We start from the raw sequence: 26,255 nt of genomic DNA, 5'->3' as shown, positions 1-26,255 counted from the left end.
CTCCCCGCCCTCCTCATACAGCCCCACTCATAGCTCCCTGCCGTCCTCTCACAGCCCCCACTCATAGCTCCCCGCCCTTCTCATACAGCCCTACTCATAGCTCCCTGCGCTCCTCTCACAGCCCCCACTCATAGCTCTACAGCCCCACTCATAGCTCCCTGCCGTCCTCATACAGCCCCACTCATAGCTCCCCGCCCTCCTCATACAGCCCCACTCATAGCTCCCTGCCGTCCTCATACAGCCCCACTCATAGCTCCCCGCTCTCCTCATACAGCCCCACTCATAGCTCCCTGCCGTCCTCTTACAGCCCCCACTCATAGCTCCCTGCCCTCCTCACACAGCCCAATCATATCCCCACACTGCTCCCGCTCACACTGCGCTCCTCTAAGCACACCCCGTTCACCCCTCCCCCCCCCCCTACAGGACACACTCGTCGTCGTCCCCCCCCTCCTCTTATCCACCCCTGCACCCCCTATACCTCTTACTCACAGCTTGGTTGTGACAACTCCACTTGCGGTGGGGGCGGCAGCTGCTGAGCGTGGTGAGTTAGGCACGGGCCGCACCATCCTCCCTGCATCCCTTCCCTCATTCCCTCACTGAGACACTGAGCCTGCGCTGGCTTTCATGCTGCAGAGGCACTTGGAACTTTGTGGTGAGCGGCCTGTTCCACTCTGTGCAGCGTCACCGGCCACACCACACTACTTACGGCCCTTGTCTACAGGTTACTTTATTCCTGAGAATTCTGTGATTAGCTACAAGTTAGTCTAGTCCTGTGACTGCTATGATTGCCTATTGGTTAGTCTAGTCCTGTGACTGCTATGATTGCCTATTGGTTAGTCTAGTCCTGTGACTGCTATGATTGCCTATTGGTTAGTCTAGTCCTGTGACTGCTATGATTGCCTATTGGTTAGTCTAGTCCTGTGACTGCTATGATTGCCTATTGGTTAGTCTAGTCCTGTGACTGCTATGATTGCCTATTGGTTAGTCTAGTCCTGTGACTGCTATGATTGCCTATTGGTTAGTTTAGTCCTGTGAATGCTCTGTTGCTCTGATTGTTTGCATAATCCTGTCCATGCTCTAATGCAGGGGTTCTCAACCTTGGCCCTCCAGCTGCTGTGGAACTACACATCCTAGCATCCACTGCCATAGTTTTAGCATGCTGTTATATCAAAAAGGTGGCAGTGCATGCTGGGATGTGTAGTTCCACAGCAGCTGGAGGGCCAAAGTTGAAGACCCCTGCTCTAATGCTTTAATCAGTAGCAGATCGTATGTAGCCATGCTCATGTAGAAATCTTTTAAAGCAAGAGATCACCGAGCGGCATAAAGAAGGTTATAACTGGTGCACACACCCAAGTGAAACAGAATAAAACTGTGTATAACCATTTTAGTATTTGTATTTCTGTCTCATCAGAAATTTGGTATTTCCAGTTCTGAGAGACTCCTGTTTTGTTCCTTCCTCTACATTTCGTGACCTCAGATCTTGTATAATCCAAGCAGCATTGCAGACTGTCTGTCCCACTCCCCAATGTGTGTAACACATCGAGTCCCGGGCTCTTTGTACTCAGACTTTGAATATTGAGGTTTGTTATATCATAAAATGATAGTTAGGGTAAGCAGCCTGCACTTCTGCTGGCCACCCGGAGATCTCAGAACCTAGATATCCTATATATCCTGAGTATAGGTACAATTATTAGACCAATGGGTATACTTTGAAGCAGCGGTAGGCGGTTTCCACCACGCTGAAAGCATCTTGAGTAATGCGAAAATATTTTGTCCAGAAAATTAGAAGCTTGCAATCGGTGAATGTCGTACGATGTAACCTTACATAAAGGTGTAAGCACATTTAAGCAGACCAAATATTGTTTTTCTCCTCTGGCCCCCTAAACTTTTGGCCATATCGATTTCTTGTTTGACCCCAACCTGTCACACAAACCTTTTTTACTTTGGGAAGACTGGGAGAGCAGTGGGTTGAAGAAAGCGTCCTATTCTTCTTTAATACGTTACTACATGGGGCAGCCTGCGATTCTGGAAAATCAAAAGTTTCAGCATGCCTTGTTTTCCATAAACGGTTTCCTCTTCCTTTGTGTAATGTAGACATCCTTTACCAAGGCTTACACATTCCTACTCCCACAGAATAAGCACAGGCTATAAGGGAGAAGTCTGTTTATCGTCTCAAGCAAATAAGGGGATTTAAATGGCTCTCGGAAATCTTTGGTTCAACCTTCATGCTTGGCAGAGATTGGGATCTGACAACTGAGGCACTAAAAGAAACCGAGCACAGGCGCCGTTCCAAAACCTGAATTATTGTTTAATGGCGGCATATTATAGGCACTGATACCCCCCTCCCTCCCTTCAGTGTATTAGACGTTAGCAATGCAAATAGGAATTTTTATTTTACATACATTACTGTCACTTAGACGTATTTAATTAGATCAAATGTTATTAAGAGTTGCTTATTAAAAATCCTTTTATAGGGAACAATGGGGCTTGATCTATTTTTTTCTACTGCGATCAGGGCCCCCATTATCTGGCGTTCTGTGACCTGCTGCATTGTCATTTAGTATGGTCCATGAGCCCGGTTGAGAGTTGCACGCAAACCCGATGGTTTACGTTACAGATGTTTGGCGACCTGCGCTTGCGCTGGGTCTGTACTGCGCACGTGTAGTTGTCACAGTGCCCACTAAGCGCAAGCACGATCGACTTGCTGCGGCCGTTTGGGGGCAGGGAAGGGGTGAACGACGCAGCTGCTGTGTAATCTGCGTCCATCTTTGAATCGGGCCGTGTGACCACTGTATAATTTACCAAAAGTTGTATATTATCCCATATTTCATCTACTAGTCTGATACATTTTTTTAATGCCGACCATATCTTATTGGAGAGTAAATAACATATTCCTCTCGTAGGTTAGCATATTGGGTTGCTGTGTGTTTTGTCAATTAGAGGCCATTGCAACTTGAATTAACGGTTTACATATAAATAGAGAGATCACCTCTTTCCTCGTTGATCCGTGTCCGTCCATGGTGATCGGTTGTCAGAATGTCTGCACTGTGGTGGTGAAGAGGGTACGAGGTATAAAATATTGGGCCATTGACCTTCGCTATACAAGTTAAAGACCTTATCTAACATTTTATTGAGCATGATATTTGTGAAAAATGAAAGTTCACGGCTAACACTTAATCAATAGCACATTAAGCCATTTATAATTAATTTGATTAAAGAAAGTCGCTTTTGTAGAGCAGGCTATCAAAGTTGTTTTAGTTTTCTTGGACAAGCTGCTAACTTCGGGTTACAGTTCATTAACGTGTCTGTAATCTCAGGCCGATAGTAAGTAACACAGCAGAATAAAAATAACATTTTTATTAGGAACTTTCGAAGGTTGTTGATGAAATTCTGATATGTGGAAAGACATACTTTATTGTGAGTGTGTGTTTTTGTTAGCTTGTTCTTTTTTGTTTGTATGTTTGTTTGTTTGTTGTTGTGAAGTCTTTTTGAAGATTTTCTGCCTTTCAAGTTGTTTGTAGTACACGTTGTTATGAAAAGAACTCATTGGTAGGTCTGCAGTATGGTCCTAGGCCCTGTGTGAACACATTAACCCCTCTGTTATAGCTACCAGCAGTGGCGCAGACTTTTGGGGAAATTGAAGAGATGGCCCCTTTTAGGAATTTATGAAACTTATTATTATTATTATTTTATGTTGGAGAGCTGTGATATTACGCAGCGCTGTACAACAAGGAGATCACGACACAAGCAAATGATACTCAAAGACCTGAAATGGAAGATAAAGATGGCCCAGCCCATATGAGCTTACAGTCTAATAGGTGTGGAGAACATTTGATAAATAGGATAATGGGATACCAGTTGTAGCTGCTGTGGGAAAAGAGCCTGTATACGGAGTTTGGAGTGGAAAAAAGCAGCAGTCTGTGCATCGTAACACTCTGTATATTGATTCAGAGACTCAGTCGCACACAGATATGTATGTGTCGCTTATCAAATTAATCAGCATAGTGTCCTAGTGCGTCCTAGTTGCATTTTCATTGCGATTTACAGGCACTTTCAGGAAAAGAAAATGCCGAAAAGATGCACCGCACTAGCAGAGGCGCATGGGCCCTGGCGCACCGAGAGGGGCTGTTTGGCGCGACCGCAGCAAAGATGTGCAGGGACACATCTGTACATTGTAAGCGCAATTTAATGCTTCAGTGCATAAGGGACAGAATAGTTTTTTTTAGCTTGTTTTTTTATTTATGCAATTACATGTAAAAAGTACAAAACAAAAAAGTTGAATAGGTGGTAACGGCCCCTAAAAGGGATGTCCGATTTTAGACCAACCCTTCCCTTTCCATATGGTTGCCCAACCAAGTCCCCGCCATTTTCAACTTGTGAGCTGCATTGATTCTTACAACGCATACTCCAGTAGTGGTCGCTCCTCCTCCTATTATGAATAGTTATTTAAATAGCCCACACATATTACGCAGTGCTTTGTAGAGAACTTTTCAGTCCTTTCCAGCAGTCCCTGTCCCATTGGAGCTTACACTCTATATTCCCAATCACATATACACATATGCGCACTAGAGTCGATCCTTTGGGGGGAATTCGATTACCCGCAATAACGAGAGGTATCCTCGGCTTTAATGCCCGGGTCTATTCAATTAGCCTCCTGGATTTGCCCGATACCTCTGTTAACGCCCGTTAAATGGGCGTGAACACGGGTCATCGGGCGTTAACACACTGAATCCGTGTAAAGTCCACGGATGTGTGCGTTAACTAGCTGTTAACTGCAGGATTAAAGCAGATGATGTTTCGGTTCTCGGGAGACCCGAAGAGAAATCCATAATAAGCGTGGCTATTTGAATAGGGTCCGGTGTTCAATTAGAACCCGCTAACGGGGCTGATTGAATCCCCCCCCCCCCCTTTGCCAGAATCCAGTTATCCTTCCCGTATGTTCTTGGAGTGATGGAGGAAACTGGAGCACCACGTGTAGAACGTACAAACTCTGCACAGATAGTGCCTTGGTCTGCAATGGAACTCATGACCCCAAGGCTGTGTTTAAGTGATGCAGACCACTGTGCCTACTCCGCTGCCCATATCTCCAGGTTAAAAGAATAAAAAAAAGTTTGAAGGAGAATTTACCACCTGTAAGTGTTTAGGGGTCAATCCTATTAGGTGCTAAATGCGAGGTGCAAGTTGAGTTTTTCACTTCAAATTTGCATAGCGAATTCATTTTGCAATCCAATTAGCAACTCGCACTGATGAGTCAGACTGAGGGCCTGATTCAGACCCACTCGCAAGCGGGTCGATGTTGCCCAAGTGCGCAGGCGCACGACGGAGGCGGCTCCGTCGTGCGCATGCGCGAGACCATAATAACGTCGGCCAAGCCGTCGTTATGGGTCTCGCACCAAAGGGGGCGTGCTGTCGATGGTGATTGACAGCATGCCCCCTTTGGTTTGCGTGCCGGGGGCGTGGCTGCCCAGACGGAGGCGTTCCCATGGAAACGCCTGCCGTCTGGAGCCGGCCCCACTGCCATCACTAGTGATGTCAGTGGGAGTGCTTTTGGCTCTGATAGAGCCAAAAGCACTCCAGGGCTTGCGGCAGCAAGACCCTACCGCAAGGGTCTCGTCGCAAGCCCGATGGTCTTGACCATCGCGACCATCATTTTGGCCGCTCACTATAGCTGTGGGTGGTCACCCACAGCTATGCAAGTGGCCAGAAGGCCGCTCCAAAAAATCTGAGGGACGGCCCTGATTCAGAGCGAGCGCTCTGTCAGAGCGTCCGGCTCTGAATCAGGGCCTGAATTCGCAACTTTTCACTCGCACCTTCCTGAGGGTGAGAGATGGAAAGGAAAATCTTTATTTTAAGGGACACTGAACCCCTTGGACACCCCCCTAATGACCAATTAGGCAATTGGAAGTTTCTAATTTAGCTTATTTAGTCCAATAATTACATGTCATTTTTTGAGGTAAAAAAAAAAAATTCCCCAAATTACCCCAAAATCAACTTTTCCGTCCGTTTAGGCACCCCAAATTTAATTACAATAATTTTTTGGTTGAAAAGTAATTGCTTTCATAATATTTTTTTCCGTTTTTCAAGGTGCCCTCAATCACCCTTTTTTCCTTGTTTTTTTTTTTTTTTTTTTTTTTTTCATTTAATTCGTTTAAGGTTAAACAAAAAAAGTTTGTTCTCTTTTCTCATTTTCTTGCATTAAAAAAAAAGCACAAATCAGCCATTTGACACCATTTCAAAACCTACAGTAACTTCCTAATGGCCACAAACAGCCGTCTATACAGTCCTGCTAACAAAATTATCCATTTTGGGGGGGTTCCAGGATGGTCTCCCCACATTTTCATGCATTCCTCGCAAACCTCATTTGGCAGTCAATTCGCACCCCGCCGCTGCAAGTAGTGCGAAAAGGAATTTTTAATTGGATTGGAGAATTTTTCGCGGCGAAGTATGCGGGTATAAAGAAACAAACTCGCTACTTGCAATTCGCACCTAATTGGATCGAGCCCTTAGTCTTGCCCTCTTCATTCCTTCTCTTTCACATAACCAGAGAACCACTTAACTGGTGCTTATAAAAAAAACAAAAAATAATAATAATATTAATCAGCAAGCATGTTTATTCGTAAATACATATGTTATAAATAAATCTGTAATTTTCCTTCACCTTGTAGCATAATGTTGCGGAGTGTGGCATTTCAGAGACATCATGATTATATATTTTATAAAAATTTTTGCATCTATTGGTTATTACAGATCTGGGGGAAAAAATTATATTGGTATTAAAATAATATTTATTTCTGAGGGTGGGTGCGGGTGCCCCGTTTATTTCAAAGAGATCTTCTCGGACTAAAAAACGGGGATAACTGAAAAAAAAAAATAATTCCACGGATGATTATTTAGACTGCAACTGGCAGTGAGATATATGACAGCTGTTGGTTTATGACCAGTGAATATCTGCCGTTTGCTGGAATGTAAAATCTTTACAACTGGCTGATGTTTTGGGTTTTTCTTTGAAACCAGATTACCATTTTATTATGATGGCTATTACTGTGTGCAAATTTTTGTAGTCGCTTTTTGCAGCGATTGCATGGTAGAAGTGACTGACTGACTGGATGTTGGCTCCTAAGTGCTTCCATGTTCTTTCCCATCTGTGTAGACATTGATGTAGTGACCTACTTGGTGAAGCATTGGACTGTGAAGTCGGCCACGTTATTCCCCAGCGTCATCGGGCGTCTACTGTATCTCTGTATTCTGCATGTGCCTATTTGTGTCTTCTACATAGTATTGCTGAATTGGTTTATTAAAAATTGATTCTGAAGTATTTACTCCCAATGTATCATTCCTCATGCCCTTGAATGACACGGTCTACATCCTTCATAGAAACCCGTTCACCAGTTCCCAACAATTCTATTGTGGTCTGTCACATCAGGGATGTTGCCTCTGCCAAATGGGGGGTGTCCCTAGCTAAATGGGGGAGGGGTGTCCCTGACTAAATGGGGGGGTAGTGTGCCTTGTTGAATGAGAGTGTCCCCAGCTAAAGTGGCATGGGGTGTCCTTGGCTAGATGGGGGTGAGGTGGGGTTCCCCGATTGCATGAAGGGGGTTTCTCCTGTTGAATAAAGGACGTCCCCAGCTGAATGAGTGGTGTCCCTAACTGAATGGGGGAAAATGACCCCGGCTACACATTATGGTGGGATGTATGAATAAAACAATGTTACAGCTCTTGCCGCTTACAGACCTTGGGAGATTTATCAGTGCTTGGAGATGGATATAGTGTTGAGAGATAAAGCACCAACCAATCTGCTCCTAACTGTCATTTTTCAAACACTGACTGTAAAATGACAGTTAAGAGTGGATTGGTTGGTTCTCTACTTTATCAATCTCCAAACTTTGATAAATCTCCCCCCACCCCATGCTTTACTGAACACAAAACCATCAAATCCTACTTTCTCTATCAGAATTCCCAAACAGCTGTCCTTCATAGGACATAAGTCTTTGAACTCTGCTGCGACTGTGTGCGACTGGGGGGGGGGGTGTAATTATTTAGAAATTAATATTTTTGTTATGTAGTATATTCACGCAGTATTAGACAGAAACCAGTTCTCCTAACTTCAGGTCTTAGAACATACGAGAGAAAGCCGTAGCACCTGGAGCAAACCCACCCAAAATTGGGAGGAATGTACAAAATCCGTGCAGCTTAGATGTTGGTTGGCTTCAGCACTGTACCAACTATCCTGCCACCATGGTACCTCTGAACTGCGACATATACTGTGCTGTATTGGAAACGGGGGGAATGTAATATAGCAGAGGGTAGCCCTTGTATATACTATTGTAACCTCACTAACCAATTAAAATCTCTGCTTTTAAAAAGAATATGAGTAGACCAGACCACGACTATTAGCAGTGGCAAAATGTACTTTCAATCCATGTATTTTCATAACTGAGCCAAGTGACACTGTGAAAGATAATTAATACAAGCTAATGTTCCTCTGCAAGACATACTGACCCTTTAAGGACACGGCTTTTGTTTTTTAGGCGACCCAGGAGGAGTTGAAGGCATCGTACCGCAGGTTGTGCATGTTATACCACCCCGACAAGCACAGGGACCCTGAACTGAAAAGACAAGCCGAGCAGCTGTTTAACCTTGTCCACCAGGCCTATGAAGGTCAGTGGATATTTAAGATTTGCTAAAACTGCCTGGGTGGCAGATATTGAATTTTCTCGCAGCCCTTGAATTGTGTGTCTGGCAGGAGAGACGTTCCTTTGAGGTTTTTCAAGATGACGGCTAGTTTTGCACCTTTTGTCTCACCTAGGTCTCTCGGATCAATATCTGCTTCTGGAAATTAGAAATCTGCCTAATTATTGAAATAATTATTTTTTAAATGGTGACAGGTCACTAATGTTCAGGTCGCAGGATTGGAAATCCAAGCCACGGCCAGGCAATTATTCAAGCAAATTAGGATTCATTAACCCTATACCATCTGTATTTGTCATTTTCTTTTTCCGTTTGTTTGTGTCACACATACATTTTTAGGCCCAGGTGCTGTTTTCCACATTAGTTTAGCTGACACTCTTTGCGTTGACTGGGACATTGGTAAAACAACAACAAAAATGTAACGTCCATAGTTTAAAGAAGTTGTTACTTTGGGCTCAGCCGGTCCCTCTACCAAGTGTCTAAATGTTATAGGGACAGTGGGCTATTCCTTCATCGGTTGGATGCTGTATACTGGCATTCACATTGTAATCTAATTGTAATCTGTTTAAGAAACTAGAATAATTATCCATCCTCCTATGTTGGAAAAGGAAAAAAAAAAATTACAACTATTGTTACACCAGGTGCTTTCTCTTTCTCGCTTATTTACTCTCTTTCTGTATCAATCTCTACATCCCTCTCGCATTCTCTGTGTGTGTCTCTCGCATTCTCTGTGTCTCTCTCTTTCGCATTCTTTGTGTGTCTGGCATTCTGTCACTCGCATTCTCTGTGTGTCTGGCATTCTGTCACTCGCATTCTCTGTGTGTCTCTGGCATTCTCTCTGTGTCTCTGGCATTCTGTCACTAGCATTCTCTCTGTGTCTCTGGCATTCTGTCACTCGCATTCTCTCTGTGTCTCTGGCATTCTGTCACTAGCATTCTCTGTGTGTCTCTGGCATTCTGTCACTCGCATTCTCTGTGTGTCTCTGACATTCTGTCACTCGCATTCTCTGTGTGTCTCTGACATTCTGTCACTCGCATTCTCTGTGTGTCTGGCATTCTGTCACTCGCATTCTCTGTGTGTCTGGCATTCTGTCACTCGCATTCTCTGTGTGTCTCTGGCATTCTGTCACTCGCATTCTCTGTCTCTGGCATTCTGCCACTCGCATTCTCTGTGTGTGTCTCTGGCATTCTGTCACTTGCATTCTCTGTGTGTCTCTGGCATTTTGTGTCTCTCTCTAGCATTCTCTGTGTCTCTGGCATTTTGTGTCTCTAGCATTCTCTGTGTGTCTCTGGCATTCTGTCTCTCGCATTCTCTGTGTGTCTCTGGCATTTTGTGTCTCTCTCTAGCATTCTCTGTGTCTCTAGCATTTTGTGTCTCTAGCATTCTCTGTGTGTCTCTGGCATTCTGTCTCTCGCATTCTCTGTGTGTCTCTGGCATTCTGTCACTCGCATTCTCTGTGTGTCTCTGGCATTCTGTCACTCGCATTCTCTGTGTGTCTCTGGCATTCTGTCACTCGCATTCTCTGTGTGTCTCTGGCATTCTGTCACTCGCATTCTCTGTGTGTCTCTGGCATTCTGTCACTCGCATTCTCTGTGTGTCTGGCATTCTGTCTCTCGCATTCTCTGTGTGTCTGGCATTCTGTCACTCGCATTCTCTGTGTGTCTGGCATTCTGTCTCTCGTATTCTCTGTGTCTCTGGCATTCTGTCTCTCGCATTCTATGTGTGTCTCTGACATTCTGTCACTCGCATTCTCTGTGTGTCTGGCATTCTGTCACTCGCATTCTCTGTGTGTCTGGCATTCTGTCACTCGCATTCTCTGTGTGTCTCTGGCATTCTGTCACTCGCATTCTCTGTGTGTCTGGCATTCTGTCACTCGCATTCTCTGTGTGTCTGGCATTTTGTCACTTGCATTCTCTGTGTGTCTGGTATTTTGTGTGTCTCTCTAGCATTCTCTGTGTGTCTTTGTCATTCTGTCACTCGCATTCTCTGTGTCTCTGTCATTCTGTCACTCGCATTCTCTGTGTCTCTGGCATTCTTTCACTCGCATTCTCTGTGTGTCTGGCATTCTGTCACTCGCATTCTCTGTGTGTCTGGCATTCTGTCACTCGCATTCTCTGTGTGTCTCTGGCATTCTGTCACTCGCATTCTCTGTGTGTCTCTGGCATTCTGTCACTCGCATTCTCTGTGTGTCTCTGGCATTCTGTCACTCGCATTCTCTGTGTGTCTGGTATTTTGTGTCTCTCTCTAGCATTCTCTGTGTGTCTGGTATTTTGTGTCTCTCTCTAGCATTCTCTGTGTGTCTCTGGCATTCTGTCACTCGCATTCTCTGTGTGTTTGGCATTCTGTCACTCGCATTCTCTGTCTGGCATTCTGTCACTCGCATTCTCTGTGTATCTCTGGCATTCTATCACTCGCATTCTCTGTGTCTGGCATTCTGTCACTCACATTCTCTGTGTGTCTCTGGCATTCTGTCACTCGCATTCTCTGTGTGTCTGGCATTCTGTCACTCGCATTCTCTGTGTGTCTGGCATTCTGTCACTCGCATTCTCTGTGTGTCTCTGGCATTCTGTCACTCACATTCTCTGTGTGTCTGGCATTCTGTCTCTCGTATTCTCTGTGTGTCTCTGGCACTCTGTCACTCGCATTCTCTGTGTGTCTCTGGCATTCTGTCACTTGTATTCTTTGTGTGTCTCTGGCATTCTGTCACTTGTATTCTATGTGTCTCTCTGGCATTCTGTCTCTCACATTCTCTGTGTCTCTGGCATTCTGTCACTCGCATTCTCTGTCTCTGGCATTCTGCCACTCGCATTCTCTGTGTGTGTCTCTGGCATTCTGTCACTTGCATTCTCTGTGTGTCTCTGGCATTTTGTGTGTCTCTCTAGCATTCTCTGTGTCTCTGGCATTTTGTGTCTCTAGCCTTCTCTGTGTGTCTGCCATTCTGTCACTCGCATTCTCTGTGTGTCTCTGGCATTCTGTCACTCGCATTCTCTGTGTGTCTCTGGCATTCTGTCACTCGCATTCTCTGTGTGTCTCTGGCATTCTGTCACTCGCATTCTCTGTGTGTCTCTGGCATTCTGTCACTCGCATTCTCTGTGTGTCTCTGGCATTCTGTCACTCGCATTCTCTGTGTGTCTCTGGCATTCTGTCACTCGCATTCTCTGTGTGTCTCTGGCATTCTGTCACTCGCATTCTCTGTGTGTCTCTGGCATTCTGTCACTCGCATTCTCTGTGTGTCTCTGGCATTCTGTCACTCGCATTCTCTGTGTGTCTCTGGCATTCTGTCACTCGCATTCTCTGTGTGTCTCTGGCATTCTGTCACTCGCATTCTCTGTGTGTCTCTGGCATTCTGTCTCTCGCATTCTCTGTGTGTCTCTGGCATTCTGTCACTCGCATTCTCTGTGTGTCTCTGGCATTCTGTCACTCGCATTCTCTGTGTGTCTCTGGCATTCTGTCACTCGCATTCTCTGTGTGTCTCTGGCATTCTGTCACTCGCATTCTCTGTGTGTCTCTGGCATTCTGTCTCTCGTATTCTCTGTGTGTCTGGCATTCTGTCTCTCGTATTCTCTGTGTGTCTCTCGTATTCTCTGTGAGTCTGGCATTCTGTCTCTCGTATTCTCTGTGTGTCTCTGGCATTCTGTTACTCACATTCTCTGTGTGTCTCTCGTATTCTCTGTGAGTCTGGCATTCTGTCTCTCGTATTCTCTGTGTGTGTCTCTCGCATTCTCTACCTCATTGCTCTTTCTCTCCCTCATTATTTTTTTCTCTATCTAATTTCTCATTCCCTATCGTTCTTTCTCATTTTTCTCTACCTGTCTCATTTCTCTTGTCTCGCTTTCTTTCTGCCTCAGTCATACTGGCTGTCTGTCTTTCTCTCTTTCTCTATCGCATTCTCTTTCATTCTCTCTTTCTCATCCTCTCTCACTCTTTTTCTCTGCTTCTCTCTGCCTCAGCCTCCACCTCTCTCTCTGTCTGTGTGTGTTGTTTCTCTCTCTCTCTCTCTCTCTGTGTGTGTTGTTTCTCTCTCTGTCCTCTCTCTGTCTCTGTGTGTTGTTTCTCTCTCTGTCTCTGTGTGTTGTTTCTCTCTCTGTCCTCTCTGTCTCTGTGTGTTGTTTCTCTCTCCCTGTCCTCTCTCTGTCTCTGTGTGTTGTTTCTCTCTCTCTCTGTCCTCTCTCTCTCTGTGTGTTGTTTCTCTCTGTCCTCTCTCTGTCTCTGTGTGTTGTTTCTCTCTCTCTGTCCTCTCTCTGTCTCTGTGTGTTGTTTCTCTCTCTCTGTCCTCTCTCTCTCTCTGTGTTATTTCTCTCTGTCCTCTGTCTCTGTGTGTTGTTTCTCTCTCTCTGTCCTCTCTCTCTCTGTGTGTTGTTTCTCTCTCTCTGTCCTCTCTCTCTCTGTGTGTTGTTTCTCTCTGTCCTCTCTCTGTCTGTGTGTTGTTTCTCTCTGTCCTCTCTCTGTCTGTGTGTTGTTTCTCTCTGTCCTCTCTCTGTCTCTGTGTGTTGTTTGTTTCTCTCTGTCCTCTCTCTGTCTCTGTGTGTTGTTTCTCTCTGTCCTCTCTCTGTCTCTGTGTGTTGTTTCTCTCTCTGTCCTCTCTCTGTCTCTGTGTGTTGTTTCTCTCTCTGTCCTCTCTCTGTCTCTGTGTGTTGTTTCTCTCTCTGTCCTCTCTCTGTCTCTGTGTGTTGTTTCTCTCTCTGTCCTCTCTCTGTCTCTGTGTGTTGTCTCTCTCTCTGTCTCTGTGTGTTGTTTCTCTCTCTCTCTGTCCTCTCTCTGTCTCTTTGTGTTGTTTCTCTCTCTCTGTCCTCTCTCTGTCTCTCACTATCTGATCCTCGCTCTCTATAGTTACTCTTTATAGTTACAGACTCCACAGACTGATAGAAGTGATGCCATTCGCATCCTGCTGCGTGACCCCAGCCAGCTGGGTAAGGCTGCTGGCATCATAAGTATCCGAGGACACAACTCTTCCTGTCGAGCCTAAATGAATATATGTCACAGCAGTGTGGCTAGATTTGATTAAAGATCCTCTTAAATACAAGAGAAAATATATTTTCTCATTACTTTTGATGATGGAAGACGGAGTTCATTTATTTCTTATTTGTAATGTTTTCCCTTGTTTTTGTTGTTGTATGTAATATACCAGGCAGTCTCCCACATAATACCATTATCTCACCAATTGTTTTTGGTGCAGAATTGTTGCTTGTGGTAAGTTTCATTCCGAAATGTAAAAAATAGACGATGGGGGGGGGGGATTTAGATTGTTTTCAATTGTTTACTGCGACTAAAGGCATTAATCGTGGTAAACTGCTTCTCCCAACTTAAGTGCCTGCTGCGATGGGGACAATTGAATAGATCCAGGCACTCCTTCCCGGAACCGGACAACATTTGAATTCTCCACATTGTCGCTTGCCGTGTAATAATAAGCATAACTAAGTACTAACGAAAGTGAGCATAAGTGATTCCTAACACCAGTCTTCTATCAATTACTGCTAAAGGCTATTGCTGCCTGGAAGCTTAGATGTTTAGGCCAGTAGATCCCAAACCGTGGCACCCTTAGGTTCGGCAAGGCACTTGCAGGGGTGCCAAGGGTTGGAGGTCTAGGACCAAATCAAATTATTTTTATGGTTAATGTGATAGGCAAAACCAGTGCTGGTGGTTGACCGTCATAAAATATGTGGACAAACAGAAGTAGGACCCTGTTCACCACCACATAACTGACCCTAAGGGAAGACCTTTTCAGTGTGCACAACTTACTTAATATTTTCTGAATTTCTCAATAAGAAACTTTTTGCCCTTGGGGTGCTGTGAAAAATACGCAGTTACTCTAGAGCGCCGTGATTCAAGGATGTTTGGGAACCACTGGTTTAGACTAGCAGGCCAGTGGAGCACTGATTTGGTCTCAGTTACCCTGTCATTTGTTTCTCTCTGTTCCCCCTCCCTGGTTGTGTTCATGTCACTGTGGCGGCAATTCCATTCCACCCGATAGCCGCGAACAGTCCAGTTTCTTTACGACCATAATAGATGGCAGTGTCTGTGTATTGTGTAGGTTAGATTGGAGCATTCCAACAGTTAAGGCGCATACACATTGGACGATGTGTCCAGTGAGCGACAATCGGCAGCGGCGGGGGGTGTCAGCATTGGTAATTGCATACACACTTGGCGATGCCGGCAACGCTGAACGTCAGGGAGGGGGTGCGCATGCTGCTTTTGGCAGCATTGTCATCGCTAACGATATCCCCAGATTGAGCTGCATGTTCAGACGACTTGGGACATCTTTATCGTCCCGCGGGAGCGCGCAACGTCCGTATCTTACTGCATACACGCTGAACGTTATCGTTCATATCATTCACAATTATCGTCCAGTGTGCATGCGGCTTTACTCCCACAGAGTGCGGCTAAAGTTCTATATGCCCCTACCTCAAATCTGCAGTTCTAAATAGTCTTTGTGCTGCTTTTATATCATCTTTTAATACACACAAGCACTAAAATATGGTGGGTGGCATAAATATGATTTACAAGGGTATTTCTAGATTAAGTTACCACTTCCAGTTTGTAATACCACTCTGCAATCCAAAACTATTAGGCAGGGACCAGAAAAAAAATCAAAAATAAATAAAAATATATATATATTTATTATATGTATTTAACCAGCTGCCTTTGGGTGTATAAGAGGACTAACTTGGTGAAACCCGAATAAGGACTCGTATACAAATGCCTGTTGTTCTGGGTCATTACGGTACGCATGCCATTTTCTGAATAGAGTGTGCTGCATACGTCACATAATACTACATTATATAGGCGCTTGTTCTCACCTTTTTGTTTTCCATAATCTTCTGGGATCATACAACAACTGATTCTTCTGGAGAACATACAGCTGCCACCGCAAAAACGGGATTATAGTGGATTATAAATATTGATGTAAAGTAACTGCATTTACACAGAAACATACGGGATTGAGCACTGTTTCGGTACCTCACTGTATTATTTTTGTCTGATTTGTTGTTTGACTGTATTAGCTGCTCATCCTTTTGGGTTTTTGTTCCCCCTGTATACTTCTAAGAGACATAATAATGTTTAGAACACAATTGAGGGGTGAAAGTAGATCTGGTATTTGCAAGAGAATATTAAATGGGAATCCTGACATAGAACAACACGATCCCAATTTAGAATTGGATGATCTTTTTTGGGACCTGGAAAAATTGTTAAGTAAAGAAATCCGGAACTGGTGGGATATTGCCATCCTTGAACAATATATAGAGGTAGGACGAGTCCCAAAAGGCTTAAGGTTCACCAAAAAAACAACGTTTGGGCCTAATAATGAAAAATTCCTAAAGGAATGGAATAGTTATTATTAAAGAGAAAAAGTCTGAACTTGAAATAGTGGAAAAAGATATTAAACATAAAGAGGAACATTTGGAACCACATAAGAATGATGAACATTATAAATCCAATCTAGTGGTACTGAATAGAAAGCTGGAAAGAGTAGAAACGGAGGTTACAACAATAAAAGAAAGGAAATTTAAAAGAGACAAAACAGATTATCAAAATAATAAAATACACGATTGGAGTAAAGAAGGTTTCCCAAGTCGGAAACAAACCAACAAATCTTACAGAGAAAGAGGGGGCAATTGGACCTCCATCCCAAATAGGACAGAGCTTTAAGTTAAATCACCCTGCTGTTCAGAAACCATTGCCTCTACCACAAAGGAATAGATTTTCCGCTTTGGAGAGACTGTCCTCTGTGGAAGATAGTGATGGTGTGACACCTGGTTATTCTCCACACCCTCGGGATCGCTACAACAAATACCTATTCAAAGAAGAGATTACAAGAGCATCCCCTCTGAAAAGAGGATACAGAGAAGGAGAGGAACCAGAGGAGGAAGACAGAAACCTAAAAAGGAGAAGAAACCTCAAACACCACTAACGGGATCAGATATACAGAAACAAGGAATTTTTAATTTATCTAACCACCAATTGTCTAATATAGATGTCTCCCTTTTGAAGAAAGGGTTCTCCTTTGCCCCCACAGCACGAGCAAATAGTTTTCAAATGTTCATTGACCTGAACAAATACATCAGGAATCTTACATTAAAAAGACACTTCCTGAAAAAAGATACAGGCATCATAACAAATTATGAGGCAGCATCAAAATCAGGATTGAAACTTCCATCAAAGTACTATCCTTTAGAGTCAAGGAGCACACAAATAGAAACCTTCTATGACTTGGTGAAAAGAGATTTATGTTCCATTGATAATAAAGCTCCTAAGAATTCTAATCTAACCAACTTTGAGAAGGAAGCTTTAAAGAAACTAAAGAATAATGAACAACTTATCTTGAACAGGCAGATAAAGGGGGTGGACTTGTGATCCTTAATCAGAATGACTATATCAAAGAAGCCCATAGACTTTTGGGAGACTCAATGTCATATAGGAAATTAGAAAAAGATCCCACTCCAGTATTCATAGAGGATCTATGAAAAATTTTAGTGGAAGCTCTCCACACTGATATCATCACTAAGGACGAATACCAATTTTTGATAAAAAATAATCCAGTCATCCCTACTTTTTATTATCTGCCCAAGATCCACATAGTAACCACCCACAGCTATAGCGAGCGGCCATGATGATGGTCGCGATGGTCAAGACCATCGCGACCATTGGGCTTGCAACGAGACCCTTGTGGTAGGGTCTCGTTGCCGCAAGCCCCAGAGAGCTTTCGGCTCAAACAGAGCCGAAATCACTCCCACTGACATCACTTGTGATGTCAGTGGGGCCGGCCCCAGACGATAGGCTTTCCCATGGTTACGCCTCTGTCTGGGCATCCACACCCCTGGCGCGCCCACCAAAGGGGGCGTGCTGTCACTCAACATCGACAGCACGCCCCCTTTGGTACGAGACCCGGAGCGACGGTTTGCCCGTTGCTATCCGGGTCTCGCGCATGCGCACGATGGAGCCGGCTCTGTCGTGCGCATACGCACTGGGCCACCATCGACCCGCTTGTGAGCACTCAGCGCTCGCGAGCGGGTCTGAATCAGGCCCTCTGATTTGCTGCGGCAGTGCAGATGGAGGTTGCGAATTGAAGTTATTCGTTCAGCCTTGTACAAGTGGAGTTCAACACAAAACCTGGATATACAGAACACATGGGGTGCCCTGAAAGGAAGCATTTCTATACAGGCGGGACTCATGTGGGCTGTTAAACACGCAAACAGGGGAATAACATACAAACTCCACGCATATAGAAATCAAACCCACTACCTCAGTATTTATTGGTGTCAGTGCTACTGCGCTGCCCTATTTTGGACTTTTTATAACTTCGTTTCATCATCATGCAAGACCTCCTTTAATATTATCAATGCTTGTATCTTATAACTGTGCTGTACACTACCTGATGTCTGATACAAGCCCTCCGCTCAGCAGTTGGCTTGCTCCCGAAGTTGCAGTGACCAGAAGCAGCATACCCTCAAGTCATTGCAGGGCATGGTTTGGGTAAAATGGGGTGTGGTCAATTTTTGTTCCAGTATGGGGGCCTTCCTCATACATTTCACACATTACCTTCACTGACGTCGTCTTAGTCGTGCGATAAGGACGTTGTTTGTGAGGCCAACCTCCTACACTGTTGTAGTGACAAGATTAAGGAGCAGATGTCACCTGGTGAGCCAAATTGTTTTCCTCTCTTAGTTATACGGTGCCATCAACAGTCTGTAGAGGGACACGCAGAGGGTTTGCAGTCGGGAAGCCGACCGCCCGCATCCCGACTGTGCAATCCCGAAAGGGACTAATGATAGGCGTTGAAATCCTGATGCCTATCATTATCCCTACTTCAGGAGCCAGACGCCTATCATTAGTCCCCTGTCGGGATTGCACAGTCGGTCGGCAGGCGCGGACAGCCGTGGGGGGGGAGGGTTAGGCCCCCCCAGGAGGGTTAGGTTTAGGCTGCGAGGAGGGGGGGTTAGGGTTAGGCACTAAGGGGGAAGGTTATTGTTAGGCACCCCTAAGGGAGGGTTAGGGGGGGGGGAGAGGGTTAGGTATAGTTAATTTGCTTACGTGGCGGGATCTTCACTGCTGCTGCTCTTCCGGCATCGGGGTTTAAACCGCCGGACATAGGTTCGGCAGTCGTTCATACTGATCCCTACGCAGTGGCTAATTTATGGACACCCACATCTTTCTAGCCCCCCACCTGTTACCTCCCCTGAATGCTGACTACCTGTCACTCACTTTGCGCGTGAATCCTCTGTGTGAGTGTGATCACTGCTCGTGCACACTGTTGCTTGCACGCATGCGCAATGGCGAACAATCGCTAAATCTGCTAAGTATGGGCATTGCGTCCACATCTGAATATGGCCCAGTGTTTGGCAGTAATAGTTATGGAAAGTCCTGTGAAGAGTTCCTTTACAGGCTTATAGGCTTTCAGGCTTGCAAAGACCATATTCCACCACATAATGCTATGATTATGCTATCTTCACTGCATGTTCATACCAAGCCCATCTCTGGACGTGTCTGATAACCTTCATAACATCTGTATCTGTAGCCACCTAGGCTGGGAACTCCTCTTTTTATGTTCCCGTAGGTCACATTTGAGTTTATCCTTTAATAATCTGTTGCTCCACCATGTCTCGTCTGTGTAAAAAAAACAATCATTCTGCTTTCTACCAGTTGTTAAACTTATAAATGATGATAACATAGAATGGGACTAGACGATAAAAAAAAAACAGACCTGTGGTGTCTTTCCCCAGAGCCCGGTTTACCCACACCCCCCCACTGACAGGATCCCAGTTTCAGGGTCTCATCTAGAGGGTATTTAGTTATGTGACCGGCGGACGCAAGACCGCCGATTACAATCCTGACGGCAGAATGCCGTGTAGGGATTCATGATAGGCGTCGAGATACCGACGCTGATCATAATCCCGACGCCAGAATCCAGTACGACGCCTGCCCAACGAAGTAAGGGGTGGTGGGGGGGGTGGATAGGTTTAGGACACACCGGGGGGGACTTAGGGTTACGCAACCCCCCCGGGTGGGTTAGGTTTAGGGTACGGGGAGGGGGATTAGGTTTAGGCACTGGGGGTGGGGGTGGTTAGGGACCCCTAAAAGAGGGTTAGGATTCGGGGGGGAGAGGGGAGGGTTGGGGTACTTACTTGCCGCTGTCTGGATTTCCTTCCTTCGGCCAGCCGCTATCGTGATTTGGCTAAACATCCGCCGGCATTTCAATCTCATTCCCATCTAGTGTTCTGAGTAAATACAGCTACAAGGAGCGATTTTGTACTTTGACCAAACCATGTTGCATGGCGGGGGGTAGAAATTTAAATATAGTTTTAGAGATGGCAGGGGGTCCGGGCTCATCTTTAAATCACAGTGCGAAAATAATGCTGTCCAGTATTAGAAGTATTTTCCCTGCAATGCAAAAGCATTGCAACGTGGTTTGTCCAGGAGGAAATTCACTGCCTTTAGCTGGATCACTACTAATTTGAAATGTATTGTATTCATACAGCTTAGACAACAACTTTATACACAAGGTCATAAGCCATTGCCCTGCATAAATCATTGCCATCCTTGCGGTCAGGCGGACCACAACTGCCTATAGACAACCGTTGTGTGACCCTTTTATCTACTGTTTACAAAACACTCACATCGAAGACCAAACAAGAATACTTATAACTTGTAACGATCCAGCAGTCACAAATTCTCAATCATTTTATTTTTTTTTCGGCTCCTATCTGTGTTGCTTCTTTTGTAATTATGAAAACTCTGGAATTTTAAATTACGGTTCTACCGTTGTCGCTGTACACATATTACGCCTGGGCCATTATAAAGGCTTTATTGCATCGTTTGCACGTCTGTTGCTACAAATTTGACTGAAGAGTAGTTTTTTTTTGGGGGGGGGAGGGGGAGTGTTTGAAAGAGAGAATAATAAAAAAAATAAAAAAACAAAAAAAACAAAGCGTGTGAACTTTTTTAAGTCATTTTGATGAGATCCTTTCCGTGTGTGTCTTTGCGAGAAAGATAATAAAAAATGGATTTCGCCATCATTCTGTGAGACAGATACTATTTATGTTTGTCTAGGCTAGGAGGCATAATTGAGCAAATTAGTTTCTTATAGTTGCAATTAAAACCAACTTGATTACACTACTCTAATCCAAGAGCTTTTTACATTATGATAGGAAGAGATAAAAGTCATTGGATCAATGACAAAATGACAAAACCTTAAGTGATAACCGCTAAAGACTTAACCCCAAAAGCTAGATGTGCGGAGTCTGGATTCGTTACGCTCGGATCCTGCAGACCGGTCACCCATAAATTATGCAGCGGTGTGTTTGGGCATTTGCTGGTAATGAGGCCGGGGAAGTCTTATGTTGCAGCCTGAAGTTCCTGCACGATAGACGTGTGTCAGGAGCCCTGTTTACCGTCTTGCTTTGAGATGTGTTTTAATGGCTGGCGCAATAGCTTAGAATGCGGCAGATGATAAATTAATGTAAAGGCAATACAAAGTCTTATCAGAAGTAATGTACCGGTATGCAGTCGGGAAGCCGGCAGACCTAATCCTGGCAGCCGGCTTCCCGACTGTCATATCCCAGCAAGGGTCTAAAGTCAGGCGTCGACATGCCGACGCCTGTCATTAGACATACGCCGGGAGCCCGACGCCCGGCATCCCGATCGAAGGTGTGCCAAGTACGGATAGCTGTGGGAGGGGGGGGTTAGGGTTCCCAGGGGGGACTTGGGGTTAGGCACCCCCCTGGGAGGTTAGGTTTAGGCTAGGGAAAGGGTAGGTTAGTGTTAGGCACCCCCAGGGGGGACTTAGGGTTAGGCACCCCTCCTGGGGACTTGGGTTTAGGAAGGGGGGATTAGGGTTAGGCACTGGGGGGGACGGTTAGGGTTAGGCACCCCTAAGGGAGGGTTAGGGGGTTGAAATAGGTTAGTATATACTTACCTGGGGACGATCGGGATTTCCTCCTCTGCCGGGATGCTGCTGTCGGGATTCCAACCGCCGGGCATGGATCTGGCGGTATATCATACAGATTCCAATGTACCCATCCATGACACACACACACACACACACAAAAAAAATATTTGTAGAGTGGTTTTGATGTAAGGCATCATGCCGATTATATCGCTGCTATCTTTGATGGTCCCTTTTCTCTCTCTTTTCGATATGTTTTCTTTTGTATTTTAGTTGATGTTAAGGAGAGACGTCCGCGATAAAGGGGAAAAGTTTTTTAGAAACTTTAGGAGACAGATCTGTAAACTTTTGCAAAGCAAAATGTATTCTTGCCCATAGGGACCAGTGACTTTTGGTTTAATTTTTCTAAACGTTCGGTGACGACAATCACAGTGACCAGCACAAAACGTTTTTACTCCTGAAGTGTAACAAATGTTGGTTTAGTAAAGCGAGATCAGTAAGTAACATTATTCTGCTTAAAATATAAAGTAACTTTAATAGCGCTGACAATTGATGTAATTTGACTGGAGCACTCCTCTAAAAGAGTTGTCCACCGTCAAATAGCTTTTATTTTACTGGCTCTTGCATGCTATTCTGCAGTGTTTCCGATATATTTCTAACTTAGTATTACTGGCACCCGGCTGTGCTTTTCAGTCACGTATTTTGCATCATCGTCCAAGCTATTTGTCTTGTCCTGCTCTATCCCATGCTGTAGTCTCTGCACAGTTGTACCTGGAGTGTGCATTGCAGGGCAATGAAAAGGAACTGCTATACCTGGTCATATAAATGAATGCTTGTAGTAAACATGCTGGAAAAAGTTTTATTTGGTGAAAGCTGCAGGAGATTGTGTGCTGATTAGTAAGTGGAAGTATTCTGAAGACAGACGACCCCTTTTAAACTGCATTTTATAACTCGCATACTGGTAATATTTGTCCTTCCTTTTGGGCATTGATTAAGACTCCCCATGAAATAGTGCAAAATGTAGTGGGAGTCTCTAAATTACATTTTATTTGAAGACTTAACTTCCGATGCGGATGGGGACTGACTTTTAAAAACGAGTAACATGCACAGCACTGGGTGACTCCAAACTATGTAATGCTGCATCTCATGTACCCACCTACATGTGGGGGGGGGGGGGGAATGGACAGCGGAGTACGTTGTCTTTATGTTTATATTAACACTATATATGTTTTCTACATTCCAGTGCTTAGTGATCCACAGTCGAGAGCCATCTATGATATATACGGAAAAAAAGGACTGGATATGGAAGGATGGGAGGTAAGACTTATTGGGTAACACGGTATGGCAACTTCCTTACATTGGGGCTGATTTGAACTGTGCAACTGGGCAAGACCATGTTGCGCTGCAGGTGGGGCAGATGTAAAATGTGCAGAGAGATTTAGCTTTGGGAGGGGCGTGTCCATGCTCCATTCTAAAATACAGTGTAAAGATAAAGCTGTCCATCATTTGTGGGCAACAGGCAAAAGCAGCCAGTATTTACCCTGCATGCAAAAGCTAATAAACGTATTTGCCACTCCTTGAATTGCAATATGGATTGTTTAGATGCAAAGTTGTTTTTTTTTTTTTATTATTATTATTTGCTTTGCTCCCAAATCAGAATCTGCCCCATTTCTTCAAGTTGATGGGTTAATCTTAAAAAAAATTTTTTCTTAATGCAAAGTAGATGCTCAAACTGCTGTTCGTTATCTGTGGTTAGTAAGACAATGTAGTACTTCTTCCAGCCTGTGGTGGCGCTGCATGCACTACTGTATGTGGTGGGTAGTTCCTACAGCCCAGGGCCGGACTGCCGATCTGGCACTCCTGGCAAATGCCAGAAGGACCGGTCCGGCGTCAAACCCCGGCCGAGCAGCTCCGCCTCCCGACGTTCTGCTAGGCCGGGGGATACTGAAAGACAGGGGCGTGTCCCGCAAAGCCACGCCCCTTTGAGACGAGGCTCGAGCACAGGGTGACTGCCAGGACTACGCAGCAGCCCTTGTCCGTCCCTGCGACAGCCTGTTATGACCGCAAACATTTGCAGGGCAGTGTGCGACAGCTGGTGGTATATTTGTTGTGTACATATTAAAATAATTGCAATAATTAAACTATTTTAATTGATGGGAAAAAAAAAGTATCATTAATACAATGACCTGGAACTACAGATCCTATTCATTATAATTTATTACGAAACACTCGGGGCTTTGTGAGATGCTACTTTTATTATGCATGCTCCTGTTGCTTCCCTATAGACTGTCATCAACGCCGTCTATAACAGGTAGTGTGCTGCTATTATTATAAAGTTGTTGTGTAATACCGGCGCTTAATAATGTGTATTAGTCTGTAATTGCCGTTCTGGTGTGTCCATAACTACAAAGAGTCCTGGCTAGAGGCTCGTTAATGTCCTATAAAGCGTCAGCTTGTTAGGATTCCGTTAATGATATGAAGTTTTCATTCTCTTTTCAAAGGGGAAAGTTAGAGATCTACAGAGATTACAAAGTTAGTTAGGATAGAAGTGTTTGGAAGGTCTATATAACGGCGCTTTTCCTGCTGAGATTTGAATAAACTGCTGATTGCAGAAACCTTACATTATAGTAAAGGGGAACAAAATATTACAGTAATTTACTTCCAGGTGGCTCCTGCCAATTAAACACATTAAATAGTGTATTTTCTGTGCCTGATTCGGCTTTATACAAATTTTCCTGAAACCATCTATTAACCGTTACTTAAATGGCGTTAACATTTCATCCTGATACACACTAGTGTTTAAATGCTGCGTATGCCAGTAGCTGGCAGGCAGTGTAAGTTCTTGATGCACCAGTGATGATAAATTTTAATTATGTAACTCCGGCGTATCAGCGGCCGTGTAACGTTACCGCCCACAGCGCTCGTGTTGCTTAACTAAATTAAGCTGAAACTGAGGCCCTGAATCAGAGCCGGACGCTCTGACAGAGCGCTCGCTCTGAATCAGGGCCGTCCCTCTGAATGTAAGAGCGGCCTCCTGGCCGCTCGCATAGCTGTGGGTGACCACCCACAGCTATAGCGAGCGGCCAAAATGATGGACGCGATGGTCAAGACCATCGGGCTTGCGACGAGACCCTTGCGGTAGGGTCTCGTTGCCGCAAGCCCTGGAGTGCTTTTGGCTCTATCAGAGCCAAAAGCGCTCCCACTGGCATCACTAGTGATGTCAGTGGGGCTGGCCCCAGACGGTAGGCGTTCCCATGGGAACGCCTCCGTCTGGGCATCCACACCCCCGTCACGCCCACCAAAGGGGGCGTGCTGTCACTCACCATCGACAGCACGCCCCCTTTGATGCGAGACCCATAACGACGGCTTGGCCGTCGTTATTCGGGTCTCGCACATGCGCACGATGGAGCCGCCACCGTCGTGCGCATGCGCACTTGGCCAACATCGACCCGCTTGCGAGTGCTCAGCGCTCGCGAGCGGGTCTGAATTAGGCCCTGAGATCACAAACGAGCAGACATCATATCCTACTATAAAAGGGTGTGATGTCAGTTGGGCATGTTAATTATATTAGTACATTGGAACCGGAGTTCAGTAGCCAAGTCTCCGCTCCTGAACTGTCATTGGCTGCCTCCCAAAGTTTCTCAATTTCATAATTTTACATCTACGACTCCTTAACAGTTTGCACATAAGGGGCCGGGTTCTGAGTTGCACATAAAGTGTACTCAGAGCGACCGCAATGTCCCCAGCCCCCGCCGCTTGTGAGCGCAGCCATCGTCACTGTTCTATACATTGCCCCAGTCCCGTCCTTGGTACATTTAGATCCGACTCCAATTAGACCGATCTCTACATACGGAAATTGATTTACGCTAATGACGACGCAGCTGTGAATTTGTACGCAGCGGCTGCGCTAAAATATGCAAATGTTGGGATTTGTATTGAGACTGCCACTGGTGGCTTTGCAAATCCAAACGACTGCGTACACAGACATAACAGCACTCGATTATCGAAATTTTGAGTAACCCTTTGGTATTGCAGAATGGACTCCAGAGCCATTTTTAATGCGTTTTGGATAGCAGTCGCAGGCACTGAGACATTCCCTAAAAATGGGTGTGACACGTCTGCGTTTGAGTGGGAAGCAGTTGGGAAGCCGATGGACGAAATCCCGACTGCCGGCTTCCCGACTGTCTAATCCCGGCAAGGTACAAATGACGCCTGTCATTAGACCTACTCCTGTTTGCTGATCGAAGGTAAGCCAGGCGATGGGCGCGGACAGCCGCGGGGGGGGGGGGGGGTATTAGGTTATGGGCTCCCGGGGGGGGATTTAGGGTTAGGTACCCCCCCAGGAAGTTAGGGTTAAGCTAGGGGAAGGGGGGGGGGTTAGGCACCCCGGGGGGGAGGTTAGGGTTAGGCACCCCCCCGGGAGACTTAGGGTTAGGCTGTGGGAAAAGGGGTGTTAGGTTTAGACAGTTGGGGTAGGGTTAGGCACCCCTAAAGCAGTATTAGGGGTAAAAATAGGTTAGTCAGTACTTAGCTTTGTAGCTTCGGGATCTTCACCCCTGCCAGGCTTCTGCTGTCGGGATTAGAACGCCGGGCCATACGGTCAATCATACTGATTCCGTTTGAGTCACACACCCCCATTGCCGTCCACAGACAGTCCCTGCCTGTCAATCACTGCAAGTAAATCCTC

General features: G+C 45.2%; 1 protein-coding gene across 1 annotated transcript in view; it reads left to right on the top strand.

Moving 5' to 3' along the window:
- Positions 1-26,255, top strand: part of DNAJC11 (DnaJ heat shock protein family (Hsp40) member C11) — a 163,226-nt gene that overhangs the window by 36,662 nt on the left and 100,309 nt on the right. Inside the window, exons 2-3 of the mRNA XM_088447767.1 lie at positions 8,529-8,658; positions 22,812-22,885. Of these exons, the coding sequence (XP_088303893.1) occupies positions 8,529-8,658; positions 22,812-22,885 (204 nt within the window). The remainder of the gene's footprint in view (positions 1-8,528; positions 8,659-22,811; positions 22,886-26,255) is intronic.

Source organism: Taudactylus pleione, unplaced genomic scaffold (assembly GCF_031769625.1).
Source record: "Taudactylus pleione unplaced genomic scaffold, aTauple2 ptg000437l, whole genome shotgun sequence".
NCBI lineage: Eukaryota > Metazoa > Chordata > Amphibia > Anura > Myobatrachidae > Taudactylus > Taudactylus pleione.
This window is presented reverse-complemented; position numbering and strand designations above follow the sequence as displayed.